Source organism: Chenopodium album, chromosome 20 (assembly GCF_948465745.1).
Source record: "Chenopodium album chromosome 20, dcCheAlbu1.1, whole genome shotgun sequence".
In the NCBI taxonomy this organism is placed as follows: domain Eukaryota; kingdom Viridiplantae; phylum Streptophyta; class Magnoliopsida; order Caryophyllales; family Amaranthaceae; genus Chenopodium; species Chenopodium album.
Window position 1 is genome coordinate 9,903,093 of NC_137853.1, and position 24,423 is coordinate 9,927,515.

Genomic DNA, 24,423 nt, shown 5'->3' on the forward strand with positions numbered 1-24,423 from the left:
ATGAATTTTTTGTTGTTGAATCGCACGTTTTGAATTTCTCGGATTTTCGGTCATTTTGGTTAACTATGCTTCCAGATTTCAGTAGCAGAACAGTTTTTGTCGAATGTGACTTACATTATTTTATTTACTTCTAATGTATAGGGAGTTACTGAGTTTTGGCGTTGTGTGGTTGATCGTTGTTATTGGTACTTTATCTATATATATAGGTGTAATGGATCTTTGTAGTTTATTCGGAAATTGGTAATTGTATGTGCTAATGGAGACAGCGTGTGATTGGGAAGTTTGGAACTGGAGAATTTTTTATTTACTATTTTAAATTCTAACCTGTATTGGTTATTTCAATTACATGCAGACCTTTTTGATGTTCACTAATGCTAGTGTTGGGTGTAATGAGATAATAGTAATTGGTTTATATGTGATGTGATTGGTTTCATTTCTTGGTTGAATGTTAATCTCTATTGCAGTGTATATGTGCTCGTGTTAATCCCCTTTACCATGGATGAAGAGGAAAGTAACATGAAGGATTTAAGTTTCTGTGATGAGACGTTGGATCTGATTGTAGTTAATGAAACTCCTCCACAATCTCCCGATCAAGATGGGATGTCCTTAAATTGCTTATCTCCTTATGTTCAAGTTTCTAATTCTAGCAAAGATGCCATTACCTTGACTTCTCCCATCAAGACTTTTGAGACGGTGGAGACCATTGTGTCCACAAATAAGGTATCTGTGTATTCCACAGTTGAGCCACCTAGAGTTGGGATGGTGTTCAAGAGATGGGAGGATGTTGAATTGTACTACAAAGAATATGCGGAACAGCATGGCTTTGGAGTATGTAGACAAGCAGGCTCATTCTCGAAGCAAAAGGGGGGGCTAAAGGAGAGGAGGGCTGTAACATGGCGCTGTGAGTGTTGGGGCTACCCTGATATGAGGGCTAGATGGGAGGCGAAGAAAAGGGCTAAAGCTATGGATATTTCCGGTACGGTGGCCACAAGTAATGGTGAGATTTGTGAGAATGAGTTAAGTCGTTGCAAAAGGACCTCAAAGAAGTGTCAATGCATGGCTAAAATATATGCAAGTGTCAATTGTGATGGTGAATGGGTTTTAAGGACTGTGGAACTTAATCATGTACACAAACTAGACCCAAGTGGGTCCAAATTGGTGAAGGAATATCGCATGAAAAATTACACTTCTAGTGTGAAGAAGAAGCTTATGGATTTTTACGAAGGTGTCCCCGTGACACAAATCCATGGTTGCATGGCTGCTGAGGCAGGTGGTGATGATGATCTCCCTAGTGTGAAAGACCTTCAACATGAGGTTTCTAAGGAACGGAGATTGAAAATGGAAGGAGGTGATGCTGTAGCAATGATGTCTTACTTTGATCGAATGCAAGCAGACAACCAGAAGTTCTTTCATGCACATCGGTTAGACCAAGACGGTCGTCTTAAGGATGTCTTATGGGTGGATGCTCGTAGCCGGGTGGCATATCAGGAATTTGGTGATGTTGTATGCTTTGATGCAACATACTTAACTAATGAATATGAGTTGCCCTTTGCAAATTTAGTAGGGGTAAATCACCATGGACAATCAATACTTTTGGGGTGTGCTCTTGTATCTCATGAAACAACTGAAACATATTTTTGGGTTTTTGAGCAATGGCTGTCTTGTATGGGAAACATAGCTCCTGGTGCTATCTTGACCGATCAAGCTGCTGCAATGAGAAAGCCCATCGCTCAGCTGATGCCCTCGACTCGTCACAGGTGGTGCATCTGGCACATAATGCGGAAGATACCGGAGAAGTTGGGCAAATGCAAACAGTAAGGGGACTAAATTCTAACTCCAATTAGCATTCTGCTACATTACCTGCTCTGTGGTGGTTTTATATTTTTTATTTTACTTGCGTCTGAAGGTGGACAGGTTAAGAAACTATAAATTAGAGAATGACATATATTTGGTAATGTTGTAATCATGTCATTTTAATTAGTTATATGATTATGCACTAACCGTCCTGTCATGAGATTGTTATCTTGTATTGTTTACCCCCCTGCCCAATTAAAATATGTCCATTTAGAAATTACACTAAAAAAAACTAATGAAAAAAGTTGATCCACATAAAAACAGAATGACCATAAGCTCACTGTCAGTATCAAATGTTTATGTACAAGGGGACCTAGTTGAGTAGATGTTGTCATATTTGAATTGTACTTTTGGTGTGAGGTTACATTGTTCTAATGTTGTGTGACTTGATCCAAGATATAATTTTATGTGGGATGTTTGCAATTACAAGTGGAAATGGTCACAAGCTGTGTTATGTATACTTTGTGGGTAGTTGTCTGTCTAATTTTGTTTTGATGGTGTCATGTGATGTTGTCTTGACTTGGATAAAGCTATGCTGAGTTTAAGAGCCCATTGAAGACTGTAGTGTATGAGAGCTTTACAGTAGAGGAGTTTGAGTACAGGTGGAATGCACTCATTAAAAAGTACTCATTGGAGGACAATGATTGGCTATGTGATCTTTTTGATGAAAGACACATGTGGGTTCCCGCCTTTATGAAGGAGCATTTTTGGGCTGGAATGAAGACCACACAGCGTGTCGAAAGTATTAATAGTTTCTTTGATGGCTTCGTAGATAGACAGACAAAGCTTCACGAATTCCCGGAGAAATACACAAGGGCAATGAAGAAGCGTGTGCAAGCTGAAGTGGCTGCTGATGCAAGGTGTGGTAAATATGTCCGGAGGCTAGTTAGTGGGTTTAGAGTGGAGAAGTTGTTTCAGAAAATCTACACCGACACTAAATTCCAGGAAGTCCAAAAAGAATGTGCCAGAATGGGGTATTGCTATCCCAAGGTAAGGCGTGAACTTGAAAATGATAAGACGGAGTACGTTCTTGAGGACAGGGTATGGATAATACCGGAAGGCAAGAGTGAGGATGTTATAACAGATAGGAGAATTTGGGTACGAGTTGTGTTTGATCTGATAACAAAAGATGTTTCTTGTGATTGTCGGAAATTTGAGACTTTTGGAATCTTGTGCAAACACGCAATACGGGTATTCGAGGATAATTTGCTCTTGGATATACCCAAAAAATACATCCTTGACAGGTGGAGGAAGGATGTCCCTCGCAAACACACTAGAGTAAAAGTTGCCTACCATGATCCCGGTGATACACCTCAGGTCCAACACTATCGTAGAATGATGAGGGAATTTCAAGGAATATGTGATGAGGCGTCTGCTGTTGACGATATTGATACGGTCGATATGGTTATTTCTAGCTTGAAAGAGCTCCGTATAAACGTTAAAGAGAGCCGGAAAAAATTCATGGCCAAACAAGCAGCACTACCGATAATGCCTGCAAATGAAGTGCCCCCTTCTGAAGTCGGTTCAAACAGCACCCCTACACAGCTCCATACCCCTTATTCAGTTGCAAATGACTTCCCCAAAGTTGCAAACGTTAAGGATCCAATCCACCGCAAGAAGCCTAGGGGCAGACCTAAGACTACTAGGTATAAGAGTTCAGCCGAAAAAGGATACAACATCCAGAAACCAAGTGCAGCTGCAAAGAAATCACAGCAGCGGGTCAGACCGAACGATCTACACTTACCTTTAGTATTTACTAAATTGATTTTTAAACTTTTCTAATTGATTTTTTGTGATTATACTAGGGCAAAAGGAAAAGGACAACTCGACCGCTGAGTGCATTGTATGAGGACTGCATCGACCCTGATCTGCTGACCGATTCGGGCGAGGAATCTGAGAATTCCTATGAATTCTGATGGTGTACTCTGGTCTGATGTGTGTATGAACTGTGTTCCCATTACTATTTTGGAGTTTTATTTCCTAACTCGTGTCACTACTGAATGTAATTACAATTAAGCTGTCTCATACTGGGTTTATGACACTTTCTAACGTCCTTGGTGCCTGATTTGAATGCATATTTAGTCTTCCCGTTGTAAGTTGAAGAACACTTATTAGTATGGCTGTAATGTTGAGGATTTGAAATCTATAATTCTATTTGGATATGGTTCATTCTTAAATGGTATTTTTACTTGCGCTTACATTGATTCAGGATATGGTTTGGGTAACTTGTTATTTCAGCATGAATGAGATCAATTCTAGTAGAAGGAACACATTTTCGAAAAGGTCCAACTCCTGAATCTGATTCAGAAAAATGAAGTTGTCATGAGATGTTGATATGTTGTAATGACATGCATAATTTTTGGAGGTTCTTATGGCAGATTACTTGTTTTATAATTCTAATTGGACTTACAAACATTGTCAGTTGAGCCTGGGCTACAAAGATTAGACGGTCAAAGCAAATTTTTGTAAGTTACGTTCTTGTGATGTACTATTGGGCTAGCAATACATGGGCTGTGATTGCAAGCCGATATTTGGGCCTAAATACCCAAACTACACCCTATATAATCGATTTTTTTTAATTACTAAGAATTTATGACCTATTTCTTCCCCGTCATTTTGAAAAGACATAACTTCTGTATAAAATTTTATTTGTACAACAATTAATCAAAGCAGTATGTATAAATTAGTAAATAATTTATTAATTATCATTCACATATATAAATCGCATTTGCATTAACATATATAAATCGCATTTGCATTTACATATATAAATCGCTTTTGCATTAACATTTATGATTTACTGATGTGTAAACCACTTATAAATTGCCTGTTTATTTTGAATGTTGAAAAAACAAGATAATTACGGTGAATTTATCACCAGAATAACTCACGGGGTAAATACTCGTGCGTTTTTAATTTAATTATACACAATTACATTTTAATATTATTTATTGTAATGATATATTTAAATATCAGATATTTTATTGATACATCATGTGTCACCATTTAGCCGGAACTTACCTTTACATAAACGTTTAAGTAATACACTCATTTCTTACTAAACTAGATTATTACTAGACATAACATAATTATAATTATGATAAACCGATATATTCACAAGTTCTTATAGAAACGTTCAAGGGAGACATAACTGTTGAATTAAATTGTTGAATTTAAATTTAGAAACTAAAAGTCAATAACTCTTCCCAATTAACCCCCATTAAATTCATTTTCAACCCTATCTCACCCAAATATACTCATTCATCTAGAACATTACCTTCTCGAATTCCCATTGACGGACGATGGACCGACCTCAACCTCTGTCATTTTGTGCTCCGATCAGGTATGTCCATCTTACCTTATGCTCTTAAGATTCATTTATGGTTCTCCTTATCATGTATTGTTATGGTTTTAGATTTTAAATTTCAAAATAATTTTGATAATTATTTTGCTTTGATAGTTAATGGTGATAGAGCTATGCATATGTTTGCTCCGAAAAGACATGCATATTTTAAAACACTCATATATGTCATTCGACTTTTCATTAGTCAAATTTAGAACAAAAATTAGTTGTTTTCCCGTTGTCCATATATTTTGATGAAATATATTTACTTGTTTATGCTAATTTGGGGGGTAGTACTAATTGCTCTGTTCAAGTCATTATTTAAAATATGCTTGGTGTGTCTTTGTGACTTGATTTCGAAAAAGGGGTCTTTGGTTTCACGGTTTGGGGGAGCTCGTTTGGGGGTAGTTAATAGATTTACACATTATTAGAAATGGGGGTAGTACTAATCCATGTTATAATCGTATTAGAAATGGGGATTTATGGTTTTAGATCTAATCGTATTACTACTAATCGTATGATGTGTGTGGTGTAGCAAATATAGAACTTTGGGGACCAAAGTTTTCCTCAATTGGAAGTGTACTCTTTAAACCAATTATATGTCAGTAAATAGATTAACACATTATTCTTGTTGTTGCCTGATTATAAAAGTCCAAGTTGTGATTGTGTTCCTGCTTTTAGATTGTTTTTGTTCTCTGTACACTCTGATTCATTGAGTTGTACATTATTTTGGCTGTATGCACCATTTGTCTATTTCTTGAGTTTCATTACCATTGCATTAGTATCTAGATTTGCTAAGACCACACACATCAAACAGTAAGCACATACTAGAATATTAATACCTCGATAATCATTATTAATCATTTCTGTCCATTTTATTGGCTAATAGTACATGTGCATTAGTAATCATTAATAATCATCTAATCCATATCAATTTTGATCTTATTTTTTATTTTGTTCTTACTCAATGGAAGTGCCATAGGCTAACAATGTCTGCTAGGCGTTTTGAATTCACAATCGAATCTGATCGAATGTTTAGACGTGTGGTGAGTATTCTTTTCCTATGCAATGTGAATATGGTTATTTTTCTTGCAAAATGGCAACTTTAAATATTGGCACACTTTTATCAGCCTATTCCTAGACGAATGAACAAGGAATTGCAAGAACAATTGAATAAGAATGAGGCGCGAACAGGATCTAAGAAACATGATAAGAAAGTCGCTACCAAAATTCGTGCAAGAGGAGCATTATACCTGCACAGGGGTACTGAGAACAAAGAGTACCCCGTTCGGCTATGGCATGACTTTGTGGGTCCGATGAAGGTTGACAGTTTTTTAGCAAAAGGGTGGAGTGATTTTGTGACCTCGAACAAGTTGCGCTTGTTCGACAGAGTTCAGTTGCTGCTAGAGGATCCTGACACAATGCAATACCGAGTTAGGATTTGGCGTTCCGACACTGAAATTACCGTTCGTGACCCTCGAGTTCTAATTGAGAATGACGGTTCAATAAGTGACGTTGACTCCACTGAGTTCGTGCCAATGGATGTTATATTCAAGCCACCTTCCTTCACCTTCACATTCACAAAAGGATACTTTGACAAACCTAAGATAGTAAGTTTTTTAGCTTTGTGAATGCATTCAATCCAACATTGTTATTTTTAAAGTTTTCTGGTCTGATGATGGTTACTAGTAGTTAGTTTCTTGTATTTGTATTCACATTTATGTTTCCTGATTTGCTCGTTATTACTTGAATGTGGTATAACAATTTCTTGTTTATCAATGAATATCTAGTACTATTTTAAGTCATTTGTCTCTGCCTTATCAAATCTCATAATTTACAAATAGTAAAATTAATTAATAAACCTCACATGTTAAGTATGCTGTATAATGCCTTGATTCTTCTGCAACCTCATAGTTTTTTACTTGTAGAGATTAATTTAGGTATTGCTTAGGTGGGTCCAATGCATGTCATCAGTATACTCCTCAACACCTTGTAACAAACTAATTACTGACTTGAATGTTGTACAGTTTATTCCTGCAAGCTTTGCTCGTGAACATTTCCAAGACCTTCAAGACCCGACACCTGTAGCACTCTATGTCAGTGAACTCTACGTCACAAGGAAATGGGATGCATCAATGCGATTTACGTTCAACAAACACAACCAAATTCTGACTTGCTTCATCCGGAAAGGAGTTCCAGAAATGGTTGCGGGGGAAGGAGTTGTAGCTGGTGAAAAGGTTCTAGTTGAATTAGAAGGTATGGAACCCGTCCAATTCAGCCTTAAGTTCACCTGATATTCACAAGTCCACAAGATAATCTCTCATTTTGGTAGCTGCACCCATATGTCTAAATGGCTCAAATTGAACTATCGTAGCTGTTTATTTTGGCTCCTGTGTATTTTGGATACTTTAATTCTACTATTAGTGCTACTTTTTAAGCTAATGCGATTTCCTACGACTAATATCAGTGACACAATCGAGTCCCATTTTGTTTGCACATTAGCTCTTCTTATTTTGTTCATGGTAATTATTAAATCTACTTATACTTCTTAGTAGATGGTACTGTTTTAATCAAGCTCATGTTGTGTTCTATGTTTATTGTGGCACGTATAAAAATTAATAAACTGACATATTGCACAATATTAATTACATGATGCTAGAACAAGGCCCATAATCAACAAACTTAAATTGGCAGAGTTGCCTTTAAATCTACATTTCAATAACTAAAACATAATTTGTGACAAAGCCTAGTCCTAGCCACCTACATCCCCTCGTCCAATTCACATAGTCTACTTCCTTGAAAACACTTAAAGTGGCAGAAACGCCTTCATTGCTAAAATAAAAGACAACACGCAATATTAATCATCAGACATACATTAACAACAAACAAATTCACACACCCATGACTAATTTGACCCCACTCCATGTGCTTCCTTGAACCAGAGTCAATTCTCAGTTGGAAATACGAGGGTTCCTATGGAAACGGGCCTTAGGAAGGGCATAAACAACCCCGTTGTTTCGTATTTTAGCGGACTCAATGGTCTCATTTGGATTTAAAACCCGGCTTTGATTAATTAACATGATTGTTTTCGGGTTAACATTAAAGGTACAACCCCAGAAATGATAAAGGTTAGAAAGATATGTGTCGAGGCGACCATCTACCTTGACCTTGTTCGGCTTGTCATTCATTGGTGCTATGTAAAAAACCTTGATCCCAGCGTTCATGTTAGCTTCTGGATTCTGCAAACACGTTGATAAGTGTTAGGGCGTTTATGGTTTGAATTAAATACTAATCAACGAGTTGAGTAGGAAATTTCAGAATGTACTATACCATGTGATTTGCAACAAGCATGTCACCATGCCTGAGCCCAACATACTTTGCTATAGAACCAGGCGAGATCACACCTCCTGTTCTCATATTTGTCAACACCATGTCCTTGACCCGACAATCAACCTTTTCAGCATAGTCCTTGTAGATGTCCTTGAAGCTCTGGTTGCCCTTAACAGCATACATCACTCCTAGATCATCTGTTGTGTTGCTAGAAACAACAACGTAGAACACAGACCCTATAGTGAAGGGCTTTTGTTTGGGTCCATCGTCGAGGCTGATTGCAACACCTTTCGCTTGCTCTTTGTTCTCGAAGTCTGCTGCAGTAGGTATGCCATCGACATCAATGATAACATCAGCTTTGGGCTTGCTGGACTGCCCTTTGGACCAGTGGCTATTTTGTTGGTCAGAAAATTCACGGTGAATTGAGTCAAAGGCATTCTTCCTAAGAGTGAAGGTAAGCATTGGTGATGTTTGGGATTTTTTTTTGTTAGATTTTCTGACTTTCAAAGTGGTTGACCCTTTACCGTTTGGTGGTTTTGGAAGAGAGCGAGTTTGCATAGTGTTGGAAGTTTTCATATTCGTGATAGTTAACAAAAGAATTGGCTGCAGGACAAAATATTGAGAACAAGAGATAACTTATATAGTCGGTGAGATAGCATCACACTAGGGTTTGTAAGTCTTGGACGTGTTCAAATGACACCATAACTATATTCAGTTTGTTGGTTTGATTTTTTGGATTTATTGATCTTGTTTCACATTTAAATACAATGCTTCTTTTTTAAAACTAAAATACTCCATTTACTCAAATAAAATAAAATAAAATATATATACGGAAGGTAGCAACTACTATAATATAAATAATTTCATAACTAGGTAGCAACTATTATTATATCACTAATTATATAGCAATATCATGTTTTGCATTTATATAGCAATATCATGTTTTGCATTTATATAGCAATATCATGTTTTGCTTTTTTGTAAATATCACAATTCAATTGTGACTAAGTAAGTAAATTATGGTATTCCTAACAATAATGTAGACAAATTACAATCTCATGTGTTGGACATCATGCCTCAAGAATGTCACAAACTTAGTTATATAACAATTATTTAAACCCGTTAAAGACTTCAAGTCTCGATTATGATTTCTTCTTGAAGGAAATTAGTATTGATTGATATTGTACAGAAAGGATGAAAAATTCTTGTTCTTTCAAAATATATTGTGTATGTAGTATGCAATCCAAGTTCTAGCTTTTGCTAATTTTTTATGTTTGAAAGAAATATCTTAGAACATCTTGTAATCCCAAACATTGATCCAAATGTATAAATTAGAAAGTTATTTTAAACACTCTAGTATGGTCAGTCTCACAATGACCATCACTATACTCAATTTACATTGGCTGATTTAAGATTTATTGTTTTAGCTTGTTCAAAAGTTCATTAAGGGTATTGATTTTTTTTTCTTACTTTCCAATATTCAATTATTTATTTTCTGAAATTCTTATTTTAAGTTCGAAATGATTTTACCTAATTATAATTTTTATCAATTCAAAAATTCTAATTAAATATAACAATAAATTAGGAAAATATCCTAATGTAGAATTACTGATTGCAAATATTTAATCTATTCAACATTTAAAAAGTTAGCAATTTAGGAAAAGATCATAATTAGAATAAATAATCTCCAATATTAAAATGCGGTAAGTTTCTAAACTTAAAATATATTTATTCCATAAATTTGGTTTATTGATTAGTTCGAATCAATGTATAGGTTTATCGTATTATAAATTTCCATCAAATTAAATTCTGTTATAGTAATTGAAAAATCTAATGTTACGTTTGGTCATTATCTGTGTACAATTATTAAAATTCAATTACGGTTATGTCATATTCAAACTTGGGTCAATACCATAATCACAAACAGTGTTTATAATTCGATGTTCGATTTTTTGGATCAATCAAATTTGTGACAAATTTCTGACAAATAATAAGTGACGGTTTCTTCTCATATTTTCATGACGAACATATATTACCTCAAAATCTAAAATTTTTGGATTTCTTATACCTTAAATCGCTATTTTCGAATCCAATGCTAGACTTTGTACAATTAAACCCACCCACAGTTTGCGCAATGGCTATAAATCTGGCCTATTTTTCGGTCTCCATTGATGCGCGATTGAAATGAAGGTACATTTAACAAAAAATCGTGGTTATTTGGAAGAACTAGGAAAAAAAATTGATGAAGATAGATGGACGACGAAGAACAAATTTTCAATTTTTATTTTTTATTTTATCCAAGATTGAAAAACTCTTTCGATCCCTGTATGAGGAGTGATGAACTCTTTCTAACCGCCGATGAAGAGTTGGACTCTTCATATCCTCGGATCACGAGTACTAACTCTGTCTATACTGGGATCAAGACTAAACTCTTTCTATACCCGGATCACGAGTAATGCCTTTATCCTCGGATCAATAGTAAACTCTTTCTATCCACGGATCACGAGTACTCACTTTGCCTATCATCGGACCAAGAGCAAACTCTTTCTATCCTCCGATCACGAGTGATACGCTGATTCTGTCCTCGGATGAAGAGCAAACTGTTTCAATCTTCAGATCAACATTGATAAACTCTTTCAATCCTCGCATCAAGAGTGATAAACTCTTTCTGTCCTCGAATGAACTCTTTCAGTCCGCGGATCAGGAATAATTATCTCTTTCAATCTTTGGAACAAGAGTGCTGCCTCCGATGAACGCATTCAATCCTCGGATCATGAATAATAACTTTTACAACCCAGGGCATCTCAATACCATTGTTTGAATCAAAAACGTATTTAAAATCATATTGCTTTATATTGACCCGAGAATGTGAATTGTCCATCAATTTTATAATTATATAATAAACAAGTCCATTTTTAATACACTAAATGATAAATTTTTTTTAAACATCTTCAATTTTCGGTACATAATACTAAGTGTTCATGTTATTATTACTTAATGTTCATTTTTATTTACGTGTTCATATTTTTTTTTATTACATGTTCATTGTTTTTTAGGTACATATTACTGAATATTTTGGTCTTGTTTGGCAAATGACTGGTTTGGTACAAGAGTGCTGCCTCCGATGAACTCATTCAATCCTCGGATCAAGATTCATAACTTTTACAACCCAGGGCATCTCAATACCATTGTTACTATCAAATACGTATTTAAAATCATATTGCTTTATATTAACCCGAGAATGTGATTTGGATTTGATTGGATCTGAATTTGTGAATTATATTGAACTACGGACAAGAGTAAAAAAAAATTGGATTTTAATCAGTACACTTGTCAGCAACACATATCATTAATTTTCTAACGGTAAGATATTATACGAAAATTCCAATTATAGTAAATTTATTATATGGATTAAGACCCTATAATGTATTAGAACCCTTATAAATAGATTAATTCGAACTGTCACATTGACTCGAGTGTAGTGAAACAATAATTACGGTAGTTCGGTAATTTGTAAATAATAAGGACTTTTTAGCTGATTACTAATGTCTTGCAAACCCTCAAACAGGTTATTTAAAATCCACGGGAGCACATATATAATTACAAGTTTGTAAAATGACAATATATGAAGTATGAACAAAAGGGGTTGGGCAAAAGGTAAGATTATGTTATGTGTAGAGCTCATATATTTAGTTTGTATTTTTGGGAATATCTTGATAAACTGATAATCAAAATTTTTGGGGTTCTACTGCAACAACTCGCGCATGGTCCTTATTTTAAGGAGCTGCATTGTCCATTACCACCTCTTACCAAGCACCATACCTTTAATTTGCGCTGTCGAAATGTAATTTGATATGGAGGATTAGTTGGAACTCTACCTACAGTAGACTTGGAACTAGGTTGTCTTCTTTCATGGATAAACTCAATATCAATGACAGAATCTTGATGCAGAACCTTTATAAACCAAACTGTGATCAAAACAACGGTGTATAAAACCTTGTTATCAAAATTTTTTGTCAAGTAGCCTGCAACATAATCTGATGTTGAGTCCCCAGAGAATGACTGATCTTACAATAAGGCTGATTTAGACTAATGGACAATTTTTTTTTTTGGTTAAATAGGTCTGCTACTGGTTATGGGATATGGGGCACCATGGTGGATTGGACATGTTTCTGAATTTTCTTGTTTCTAATAGAGTGTTTCGTAGGGCAGCTTAGTTTAGGTAATTGTACGGTGGTGCTTGTTTGAGTTGGGGGGGACGTTGTTATATTTTAATTTTTGAAAACGTTGTTAATATTTATGGTTCATGTGTTTGGTTTTAGTTTTATGGGTAATTTGGGTAATTTGGGTTAAAATAGGAATACTTAGGTGTTTTAATTAAGACTAGTACATTTGTCTTTCAATTTCGACCAAACATTAGGACTTTGTCTTTTAAAGTCGACACTTTGTAATGATTAAGATGGCTAAATTAACAACAACAAGTTTGTATATCTATTTCACACACACGTTGAAGTTCATTATCTCAACCTCAGATCTAATTATTTCCCAACCTTTATATTTATTAAATATATCTTTATAAAGATTTGATCACCTTACCCTTTTTTCAACCTTCATGTGTTACAATTTGGTTCACATCACATCAAAATATTAGTTTATTTGGTTTACGTATAACAAGGGATAATATAGGGAAGAGTAAAAAAGAGCCAACAGGATTGCTAAGGATCGATTACTAGAGTCACTATTACACCTCTAAATTATAGTCAATATTGCTTGTGAGTCGAAAACTGATGCACTACAAGTATTGGATCAGATACACGCAGTATATTCAGTTATCCACATTAGTGATTACCTTAATATATGTGAATCCATGCGTCCTATCCTCTTATGTCAAGATTTTCTAATTTGTCCTCCCCTAAAAGTGGATGTCAACTCTCCATAACCTACGCAGACCTACACCTAAAAAGTAGATGGTTGTATGCATAATTTGTATTTATCATATTTTCACATTATTGTTTTAATTACTTTTGAATAATACTAAAATTGAAGATGGTGAGAAATTTAAATTGCATAAAGTAAATTCACCCAATTATCACTATTTATGTTAATATGTTAAAGTTATGTCCTTTCAATTAAGGAATAATAATTTTGAAGCTTTTATAATGTTATTGATGTATTATTGGGTTAACACTTTAAAACACATTAGATATTATGAAATTACAAATTAGGAGAACAAGTTACTCACTAAAGAAAATTAAAAAAATTTGTCAACCATTAAATATTCAAAAATTCAGTTGATTGCAAAAACCCATACCCTTCGAAACCCTAACCCTTCATTTAATGCTTGGTATGCACACTCAATGATTGAAGGAATGTTGTAACCCCACTTTATGTAGACATATTTATTATACTTACAAGCATAACTAATTAGCAATTGATTATTTGGATATATTGGTGAAGGCAAAGTTATTAATAGCTCCAATCATTGACACAATTCGAAGTATGACAAGTTATTAATGCATGGAGTTATTAATGCATGGAGGTTGTCACCATCCACAATTTCACCCAAGACTCAATCGTGAGTACAACCACTACCAGCTTATCTAGCCTATGGATAATTAATAGGACAATAGGGATAATACTCAATAAGAAATCTCTGTAAGGTGAAGGACAATAGGGATAATGCTCAATACGAAATAAATGTAAGGTGAAGTCAAATCCTACTATTACTATATCATTTGATGATTGTTAGAATACGTTTGGTGTATGCTTTCATATAATCTCGTGATTGATTTTCATTATTTGAGTTAGACGATTATATTTTATTTATTAAATCAAGTCTCCAGATTACTAAATCAACGATTTCGATTTTTAATAAATAAACTTATATATTAGCATTTTTTTAATGAGGACTCCTTTAATCTCATAAATACTTTAATACATACTCGTTATTAATTAGATAATGTGTAATATCGTGTAGGGCATTTAAGACCACACGATCAAAATCAACAATGCTAGTAGCAATATATATCATATAAGACAACACGATCAAAATCAACAATGCTAGTTAGCTCAATTAAAATGTAAGAACATAACATTACAACCATTGTTTGACAAATTTCACCTAAAGGGCCACATCACGTATTACACCAAAAGGTTCCCCACAACTTAGTGCTAGCTACTGCCGAAAAACATAAATGATAACCCACATTAACAAAATAAATCCATAGTTGGAAGTTATAGGGATATTAGTGATTACTACATGTTTGTAACCAAATCACAATTAACCATGTAATACTTGCATGTTTGGAACAACAACCACCTTGTCTCCGTTTAGGATGCCAGCCTCCCTTATTGTGCTAAGAGGGGCTAGCGACACATCCTCATGGTAGAACGCTAATTTAGACGGATCAACGCCATACTTGACTCCCCAAACATGGAAAAGGCGACATAGAGGGGTGTCCAACTTGCCTTGAACCCTAAGCTTAATCTTCTTTCGGTGTCCGCTGTTCTTTAGGTAGAATCTTTTGGTCCTAGTGTTGGTGTTGACCACTCCAGCCTACAAATCATTTTAAACAAAAAAAAGGTGTGAGTAACAATATAGCTATTTATTACGATTATGTTTAGTACGATTAACCAAATAAATAAAATCACCTTTCCTTCGACGTAAATTACACTTCCAGATTCAACTCCAACTTGAGCTGGGTATGCAGTAGATGGAACGTATGTATTGCCATGGTACAACATGATTTGAACTGGTGAGACATCAATAAGTGAGGAGTAGTCCTTGTAGATTTCCTCAAAGGTTTCATGGCTTCCAATAAGATACATCTTCCCAAGATCACCATGGTTGTAGCTTCTTACAATGATAGAAAACAACACACCACCACCAACTTCACTGGGTACTGTCTCATTGAGGTCTAAGTCCTCAATAACTTCCTTCACCAACGCATCAGCTACAGAGGGGGTGTTTGGATCCACGGCTGGGGCTGGTATTAAATCAGGCTGGATAAGGTCACTGATATTAAGTCGCGTGACACGTTGTCTTTCAATCCTAGAGGGTGGACCGTTAACAATATCAAGTGCCATGGTATTGTTAACGATGTTTGTGTTTGACAGGTGATGACTACCCCACAATTTTATAGAGCAAATCCAGCTATTGTAATCTTTTATTTTTTGACATGCTTATGACATGATTCTGGCTGGTGAAGGGACCTATGTGGCTTGTACACTTATAGTGAGTTGTAACCTAAATTATGATGCCTTCGTCCTTTAAGACTTACCTTTTGGAAATGCATCCATTTAAGTAATCAATTAATTTACTCAAATAACAATTATGCGATCTAAAGGATTTATTAACGCAATTACGTTTCTATTTATTTGTAATGGATTCGTTAAAGAACTTTATTAATTTTTCCCTCAATTTCAACTTCTCATTATAAATTGTTATTGTCTAAGAGGCCTTCTAGGTAGAGGTGATCATTTGCGGGCTTTGGGTAAAAACTTGATACCATAAAATATTTAATCCGCAAACAATGACAATATAAGTTAATATCACACAAGGTTTGTCATGATATAAAATTAAATTAAAGAATTGTAACAAATAAAAGATATGAGTTCATTATATTCTCTACTCTCTATGTAACAAATAACACACAAAGTATTATTTTTATTATTAAATACCACTAACTAAATAAAATTGGCAAGCATGCGATTTAATGCATTTAGTAAAGCAATTCCGTTTATGTTTTACAATGAGAGGTTTTATTAAAAATATATTATCAAGTGTCAAAGTTAAAGTAGTCTTTATTTTAAATTGTGTCAACGAGTACCCAGTTATCAATTAAAAATTGATTACACATAATTTCATCAAATAAAACTTATATCGGAACAAAATTTCTAGTAATAAATTTTCAGAGAATTCTGAGGTTAAGCCTTATAAATCAACTTTGATGGATTCCAATAAATCTGTTTTGTTGTTTACAAATAAATACATCAATTTAAGTGGTACAATAAATCAAATGGAAAGATAATAAATGGGTTCCCAAAACTGAAATTTTACTTTATGAATCACATTTTCAACTAAAACTGATTTTAATATAAAACGATTATTGAGTGATTTTGGACACTCGACCATAATATACATGTGTGTACTCGTATAAAGTCAACAGAATATAATAGTTGTAATTAATAGTCAATGTCACCTTTTTAATAACATATATGACTTTAAGAGCCACACTAATTGATTTCTTTAACTACGGTCAACATCTACACCTTTGTAACTCTAATAAGAGTTGGAGTTGATAAGTTTCATGCAAAGACAATTAATTGCTTGCTTACCTTTAAATTAGTGGAGTTGTTTTTATTTTTTGAATACATGTGTTTGAATTTCAAAATTATGAGCTTGTATAATAATTTGCCGTCCCATATGGTGTCGTTTCAAGATGAATGTCGAAAAGAGCTGGTATGGAACGGGTTTTTACGGATTTAATTTAATATTTTTCTTTTTAGTTATACAATTGTCTTTTATGTTATGTAATATTTGGTACAGGAGCTACCTGAAAGTTGGACATCTATGCTAACCAGTATACCTGGCTCTGTGGACGTCCTTCGTGGGAGCAATAGTCGGATATGTGCTGTTGAAATGGCAAAAGTCACAAACCAAACCAGAGTTTGTATGACTTTCGGTTTCGGTTGGGAAGTGTTTGTCAACGATAACCAAATCTGTGAAGGCGAAGTGCTACAGATATATTATGGTGGGAATAAGTCTTTTTATGTGAGGATATTTTTAGCGTCAATGGTAGAACGATTTAGTCTTATTGAACCTCTACAAAAATCTACTTGACGTGATGAGGTTTGCTTCTCTGAAGATTGCCTTAAAATCTAATAAAAAATAATAATTGGATTTGTATCCACACTTTTTATAATTATAACAATATCATCGTTAAATAAAAGCTTCAATTATTTCACCTGAATTTGTATGGGTCACTGATCTTTTAACATGTTTATTTAGTTTATTTTATGTTTATAATTTATTCATATGTTTTCTTCCGTTTTCTTCATCCTTATTGATTTGATATATCGATCGTGATAATAGCGTCATGTAATTAAATTTAATTGATCCAATTGCCTAATTATAATAAATTAAAGTTTCTTATATTATCAAATTGAATTATACAGTTGGATGTTTTACATATTTTCAAATTACTGAGTTCACTTTATTTATCACAACGATCAGCACGGCAAATGAAATCTAATTACTTGTTTTATATAACAAGATAAGAAGACTGTATAAGTGTTAGTCTGATCCCGTACTTTGACACCCTTGTAACGTTCATATATAGATCAAATACATCCATCTAGAGAGTTGACGATCTGTATATTGCATATTTTTAGAGGGTTTAGAAACGTGCGCATAGAAAATGTTGTTGTTGTGTTGTGTCTGACACTACTGCACCACGCGCATGTTCCTTATATTAAGGAACTGGAATAACCTTCAACAATTTCTGCAAGTAACCCTACCTTTCTGCCGTCAGAGTATACATTTTGTTGAAAGGTCATTGGTTGTAGTACCTACTAGACTCGGTGAAAAGGGTCTTCTTTCCCGGATGTACTCGAAATCAATGACAAAATCTTGTAGCAGGTACTTTGAACTTCAAAATCTGGTCAATACAATGGGTAATGAAACCATCTTTTTCGAAATTTTGGCTTCTTGCCTGCTAGAACCTGATTTCGAGTTCATAGTACATGACTGGTCATACAGTAAGGCTGATTGTGACTTTTGAGTTGAAGATTTTGCCTCATATGAATGCTAGTTTTTGTCATTTATCAACCTTGATTTTTAGAATGTAAAATAAATGTGGTTAGGGAAATCGGTTTAAAATTTTTGGTGGGTATAAAAACTAAGAGTTAATGTGTGCATATGTTAAGGTGTGCATATGTTTATTTAGGTTATTTAGTTTATGTTATAAATACTAAGAGTTAAGGTGTGCATATGTTTAGAAGAGAACAAGTATTTACATTAATTATCGCTTGATTAGGCAAAATGTGGATTTTTTTTTTTATTGGGCAAAGTGACTTTTACGCGTCTAGTAGTACTCGGTACACATTAGGAAGGAGAAAATTTACGCATCGGAACCGAACAAAATAACATGTGAATTCAGAATTACGTTAAGATCCGACTAATAATACATTATTTTTGAGCTACTAATACTATTACAAAAATAAATTTTCACTAAAAAAACTAGTCTTTAAACCATTGAGTAAAATACGTTGTTCAACATCAATTTATAAATAAACTGAAAAAAATTGTACTAATTTATTTTAGTAGTACGTATCTGATCTTAATGTGAATTTAAATCAAATTAATTAATCGAGAATAAGACCGAGATATGATTTTGAATCTCCATAAACTCGAAATTTAACCTTTTTAAAGATAATTAATCGACTAAATCACCATCACTTCGTCGAGCCCTCAAGGTGTCGTTGTGTAGTTCCCGATTTAGGAAATTGGGTTATGCGATAATTAAAGTTTCACGTCCTTGGAAAACTCGTGAAATAGGGTCACTAGATGTGTCCGACTGTCCGTCCTGGTTACGGCTGGATTAAGTCCAAATCCGATCGAACCAGGAATACAGTTTGGTTTTCATTTTTGACAATCCGTCCCGAACCGAATTCCACTCTTTGATCCAATATGAGTAATCCAGATTCTGAATTAGGTTATTTGGGTCCGATTCGAAGCTCCAATTTATGAGACATTACTTTTGAGCTACTAATACAATTACATAAATAAAGCTTGAACTCGAATACTTGTAGTTCAACGTCAACTCAGTAATAATTTAAAGTAAAATCTAATTAAATATGTAATGTAATTATGTATGTAAAATCTAATTATCTGATCAATCAAAGTTCTCTCTTTGATCCAATCCGACGAATCCAAATTCAGAATTAGGTCATTTGGTTACGATCCGATGCTCCGATTTAGAATACGAATTGCGAGGACTGCATTTAATTACAGATACTCGTTATAAATTATCCATTGATAAAACCAAGACATGGTTTTGAATCCCCAGAAACTCGAAACGTCACCCTGTTAAATCAAGTCAATTAATCAACCAAATCAACCTCAGTTGTTGAAGTGCATAAGCCCTTAAAGAGTCATTATTCCCTTCTATACACTGAGGGTTCCTCCGGTTGTCTCTCTATAGTCTCTAGTTTAGATAATAGGGTTTTGTGGTACTTACAGCGTCACGTCTTCGGAAAACTCGTGAAATTGGCTTACTAGGGGTGTCCGCCTGACCGTCCTGGTACCGGCTGAATTAAGTCCAAATCCGACCCACCTAGAAATACAATTCGGTCTTCGTTTTTACATTCCGATCAATCAAAGTTATCTCTCTGATCCCATCCGACTAATCCGAATTCAGAATTAGGTCATTTGGTTACGATCCGATGCTCCGATTTCGAATTGCGAGGATTACATTTAATTACATATACTCGTTATAAATTATCCATTGATAAAACCAATAAATTGTTTTGAATCCCCAGAAACTCGAAACGTCACCCTGTTAAATCAAGTGAGTTAATCAACCAAATCAACCTCAGTTGTTGAAGTGCGTAAGCCCTTAAAGAGTCATTATTCCCATCTATACACTGAGGGTTCCTCCGGTTGTCTCTCTATAGTCTCTAGTTTAGATAATAGGGTTTTGTGGTACTTACAGCGTCACGTCTTCGGAAAACTCGTGAAATTGGCTTACTAGGGGTGTCCGCCTGACCGTCCTGGTACCGACTGAATTAAGTCCAAATCCGAGCCAACCAGAAATACAATTCGGTCTTCGTTTTTACATTCCGATCAATCAAAGTTATCTCTCTGATCCCATCCGACTAATCCGAATTCAGAATTAGGTCATTTGGTTACGATCCGATGCTCCGATTTCGAATACATTGCTTTTGATCTACTAATACGTTGACACTCATACCGCCTACACTCGAATTGTAGTAGTTCAACATCAAATCATTAATAATTTAATTATAATTCTAATTATTTATGTTAGTAGTACGTATTTGAGCTAAACGTCAATTTAAATACGAATTGCGAGGAATACATTTAATTTCAGATACTCGTTATTGTGATCGATTAATAATACCAAGAGATGGTTTCGATTCCCCAAAAACTCGACAGAAATGGTGACATTCGGGATTGAATAATTGTTCAAGTTAACATGAAGAGCAGGACAAATTGTGCAAGTTACATTAGTTAAAAGAAGTTTTAGTACCAACTATTAAATGTAATCACCTTAACATATGTTATAGATGTTTTAGTACCAATTATTAAAATTAAACACCTTAACATGATAGCTTACCAAAATTACATAAATGAGTCATCCTTAAAAAATTAAGCTCCAAATTCGATTTTTGAATGTAAGACCCCGCCAATACTACTCTTTGCATTAGCAACAAACCTTTACAAACAATTGTACAGCTATTGTCAGTTGATTGACCATACGCTGTGCACTCTTTATACACCCTCATACACCACACTTCACAAATTACTCCTTTGTAACAGCCATCAATTAAGCTCAACACTCAATCCCAACCATGGAGTACGGAGCTCATCCTTATGAGGTGCTGAAGGTGGCTAGTAACCACCGTAGAAGGATACGGGACACCGTTCTCTTGCATCCTGGTGAACCAATCATGTACTTCGACCCTTACATTCCTACAAAAAGCCCCGAGCTTAATTTCAATGAAATTACGTACTTCAAACACGACAATGCCGCCACTGAGGGCAAACACATAAGTCCACAAGATATCCGCAAGGAGCTGATGATGAATGATGTCGAAAGGTTCGCAAATAGCACTGTGCAGCGAGTGATGCGCCTTCCAGGAGGTGAGATCAGGCCAGCTTTCCTACCTCTTATGTCTGACATAAAGGGGTATATCCAACATAAAGGAGTAGCAACTTTTGTGGAGTGGTTCTTCAAGCACCATGAGTTCGATGAAAATGAGGTGGTTCCAAAGGATATAGTACCCATATTTGGTCTTGTACCAACCTTTGATGCGGAGTCCACCCTTACCTTTGCCTTTCCTCTTCGTGAGAGGCATATCTTTATTGGAGCTAAGTCAAATGCATTGCATGTGATGAAGATAGAGGCAAGAATGACATCGATGAAAATCGATGTGTTCTCTGGGGTCACCCAAAACAAGGGGATTCATTACCATAGAATATCATTGAGTGGTGAATTGCCAGATTCTCCTTCGGATTATGTGTTCAAAGAAGGTGAATTTGTCATCATTTGGAATGCTACAGACGTGCTGAGACCATCATTTGTCGACAACTTCCGCGTGCTATTTGCGAGCTACTTACCTGTTCTGGTGATCATCACTGAAGCACGTCCTAAGCATCTCCAGCTCTGGGAACTCACAAAATTCCTACCAGGCCCATACCAAATTGAGTCCAGCGGACATGGGGCAGTCGGAGGTGTGGTATTGCTCTGGACGAAGCTCATGGAGCCCTACTTCAATCGCCGTTCAACAGCTTTAACCGGACATATATTGTCTGTGAAAATTGAGGTAATGGTCTAATGCAACAAATTTTTCAAATCAGAGTGTCATGACTTTGGCCATCGTTATGTCCGACAAGCATAATGTGATTGTTAATTTATCATCGTGTGTGGCAACAGATTATGCTATATCAAAGTACATGTTTGCTTTGCCTATTTAATTTCTATGACAAGAATAATGTGATTGTTTATTTATCATAATGTGAGTGATTGCTTTCCATAATTAATTTCTATGGATTTATCAAAGTAATTGTTATCATACTGTGATTGATTGCTTTGCGTATTTAATTTCTATGGATTAATCAAAGTACTTATTGCATGGACTTGGAAATGGTAATCAAATTGTTATAAATTAAAGTTATCGCAAATTAAAAGAATAGGGGTACATTAATTTTTTTTTTCATTAGTAAAATACCAATATTAGGTGTAAAATACCAAAATTAGGTGTAAAATACCAAAATTCTTTATTTTGATATTAATTAGCAAGTACTTCGACTTAAGTACAAAAATATCATGTGTTATATGACCTTAGAAAAATGTTGGCAAATATTAGGACTGTGATTAAATTTTATTTTGATATTTTGTAAACATGTGTAATTTCAGCCGGGTCCACTCATTAAGCCACCTTCACCTCTAGGAGATGAGGATTACTCGGATGATGATGGTTACGACTATATGGGGTCATGGCTTGAAAATTCGGGTCTAGCTTGGGATCCGTCTATCCACGATGAGGGATGGTGCTGAATCTGCTGGACTGTGAGGGATGTAGCAATTGGCTAGAGGGAATGCGCCATATCCCTCTATGCACAAATCATTTGTTATGACTTTTGTTGACTTGTTGTTAGCCGACCAAACTTATTTTTAACTATTATGCTTGCTTAATTATGTTTAAACTATATGTGAATTATGGTTGTGACAACCACTGTAGTTGCTTATTCATGTTTGATGTTTAAACTTTGTTGTGTTGTTTGAAATGTTTGGACTTGTGTTATGGTATGGGCTCTTATTATTTGAGCAGTTATTTAATCACTTATTGTGGGCGTTATGTTGTTGTAATTTCATTAAATGATAATTTTGTGAAACATTAAAAAACAAAATAAGAAAGAACATTAAATGTCTGAATTAGTTTGTGACAATCGTTATGCTTAGAGTACGGTCCCAAACATTGACAATTAGGTTGGATTAGTCTCTATATTGAGGCATATATACGCATAATATTAAAAAAAACTTATTTGGGGATATATTTTGAAGCATGATAATTATGTCATTTCATAGTGAACTTAAATCAGTTTTAGCCGTGGAAATCAAAATAAAATTAACAATTAGGTACGCTCACTAAATATATTTATATTCATTTAAATAATGCTAATGGTTAAAAACAGTTATCAATTAGTATAACAAGTTAAAGCAAAATAAAGACCTATTTTGTTTGTTAGGCTGGGGTGTTTAAAATTACGGACAAACAATTTATTGAGCATAAAACATCCCGTAACGACGTTGCGTAATTGAAGAAAGATTAAACTAATATAGTTTTTATAAGATTAAACTACTACATAATTATATTATTTTATCCTTCTCTTTAAATTAGAAATTACATAACACCAACACCTAATATATATAGGGTGCCCTAGTATATATATAGGGTGCCCTAGTACATATATAGGGTGCCCTAGTATATGAACAAACAAGTTGCTGACATAGAACCCCATCTATGAGTTTTGGTGGGATGTAATTTGTCTTATTCATTAACAAAATTTACATGTAGTGGAGGGAAATGAGCTGCTACCCCGCCAAACAAAATATTTCCCGCCCTTCAACCAAAGTATAAAGATGAGAGCATGTATCATAGATGAGGCTCACAACTCTACAAAACAATCAAGTTCACACTATGGCGAAGCAATGTTTTGCATGTCCAGTACACAAAATAAAGCCATCCTCATCAAAAAAACTACCAAAAGATGTGCATCTACTACCATGTGCTCACATCAGAAAAACACGGGGTTTAAAAATAGCTAAACCTTGTACTCCGGACTTTCCAACCGGTATAAGGCTTCGCAAGGGTGTCCTTGGGGTGATAAAGAACCCGGTGGTCTCTGCCGATGGCACGGTTCAGATTCATCCAATTAAGTCCAGCACTGCTACCAAAATAGTGTGTGGAATCAAAAAATTGGAGGGTGACTTAGTGCTCATAAATCCAAGCAACAAGGTCTGTCCTGCCTCCTTGCCAGACTTATCAGACCTGGCATTGATGCCGAAAGGCTTAAAATATTATGTTAAGTGGTTTATTTCAACCCATGGTGGCAAGGAGGGATTTGGTTACGAACACGTTATACCCAAGGC

The 24,423-nt window shown here is 34.9% G+C and overlaps 2 protein-coding genes across 2 annotated transcripts; both read left to right on the forward strand.

Moving 5' to 3' along the window:
* The first annotated feature begins 495 nt into the window (after window positions 1–495).
* On the forward strand, window positions 496–3,770 carry LOC145596769 (protein FAR1-RELATED SEQUENCE 6-like). Its single transcript, XM_081652971.1, has 3 exons — window positions 496–1,814; window positions 2,385–3,573; window positions 3,660–3,770. Exons 1-3 carry the CDS (start codon window positions 496–498, stop codon window positions 3,768–3,770), a joined length of 2,619 nt encoding a protein of 872 aa, XP_081509097.1.
* A 1,336-nt stretch (window positions 3,771–5,106) lies between these two features.
* On the forward strand, window positions 5,107–7,503 carry LOC145596495 (uncharacterized). The gene is made up of 4 exons (XM_081652667.1): window positions 5,107–5,197; window positions 6,172–6,243; window positions 6,328–6,807; window positions 7,225–7,503. The coding sequence occupies exons 2-4, from the start codon at window positions 6,187–6,189 to the stop codon at window positions 7,489–7,491; spliced, it is 804 nt and encodes a 267-aa protein (XP_081508793.1). The 5' UTR covers window positions 5,107–5,197; window positions 6,172–6,186; the 3' UTR covers window positions 7,492–7,503.
* The last annotated feature ends 16,920 nt before the right edge of the window (window positions 7,504–24,423 follow it).

Excerpts from the sequence above, each read along its gene's own strand:
- LOC145596495 (XM_081652667.1), top strand. The coding sequence starts at position 6,187 with ATGTCTGCTAGGCGTTTTGAATTCACAATCGAATCTGATCGAATGTTT. Across the intron at positions 6,244-6,327 it reads ATCGAATGTTTAGACGTGTG|CCTATTCCTAGACGAATGAA; the intron begins GTGAGTATTCTT and ends CACTTTTATCAG. Across the intron at positions 6,808-7,224 it reads ACTTTGACAAACCTAAGATA|TTTATTCCTGCAAGCTTTGC; the intron begins GTAAGTTTTTTA and ends AATGTTGTACAG.
- LOC145596769 (XM_081652971.1), top strand. The coding sequence starts at position 496 with ATGGATGAAGAGGAAAGTAACATGAAGGATTTAAGTTTCTGTGATGAG. Across the intron at positions 1,815-2,384 it reads AAGTTGGGCAAATGCAAACA|CTATGCTGAGTTTAAGAGCC; the intron begins GTAAGGGGACTA and ends ACTTGGATAAAG. Across the intron at positions 3,574-3,659 it reads CAAAGAAATCACAGCAGCGG|GGCAAAAGGAAAAGGACAAC; the intron begins GTCAGACCGAAC and ends TGATTATACTAG.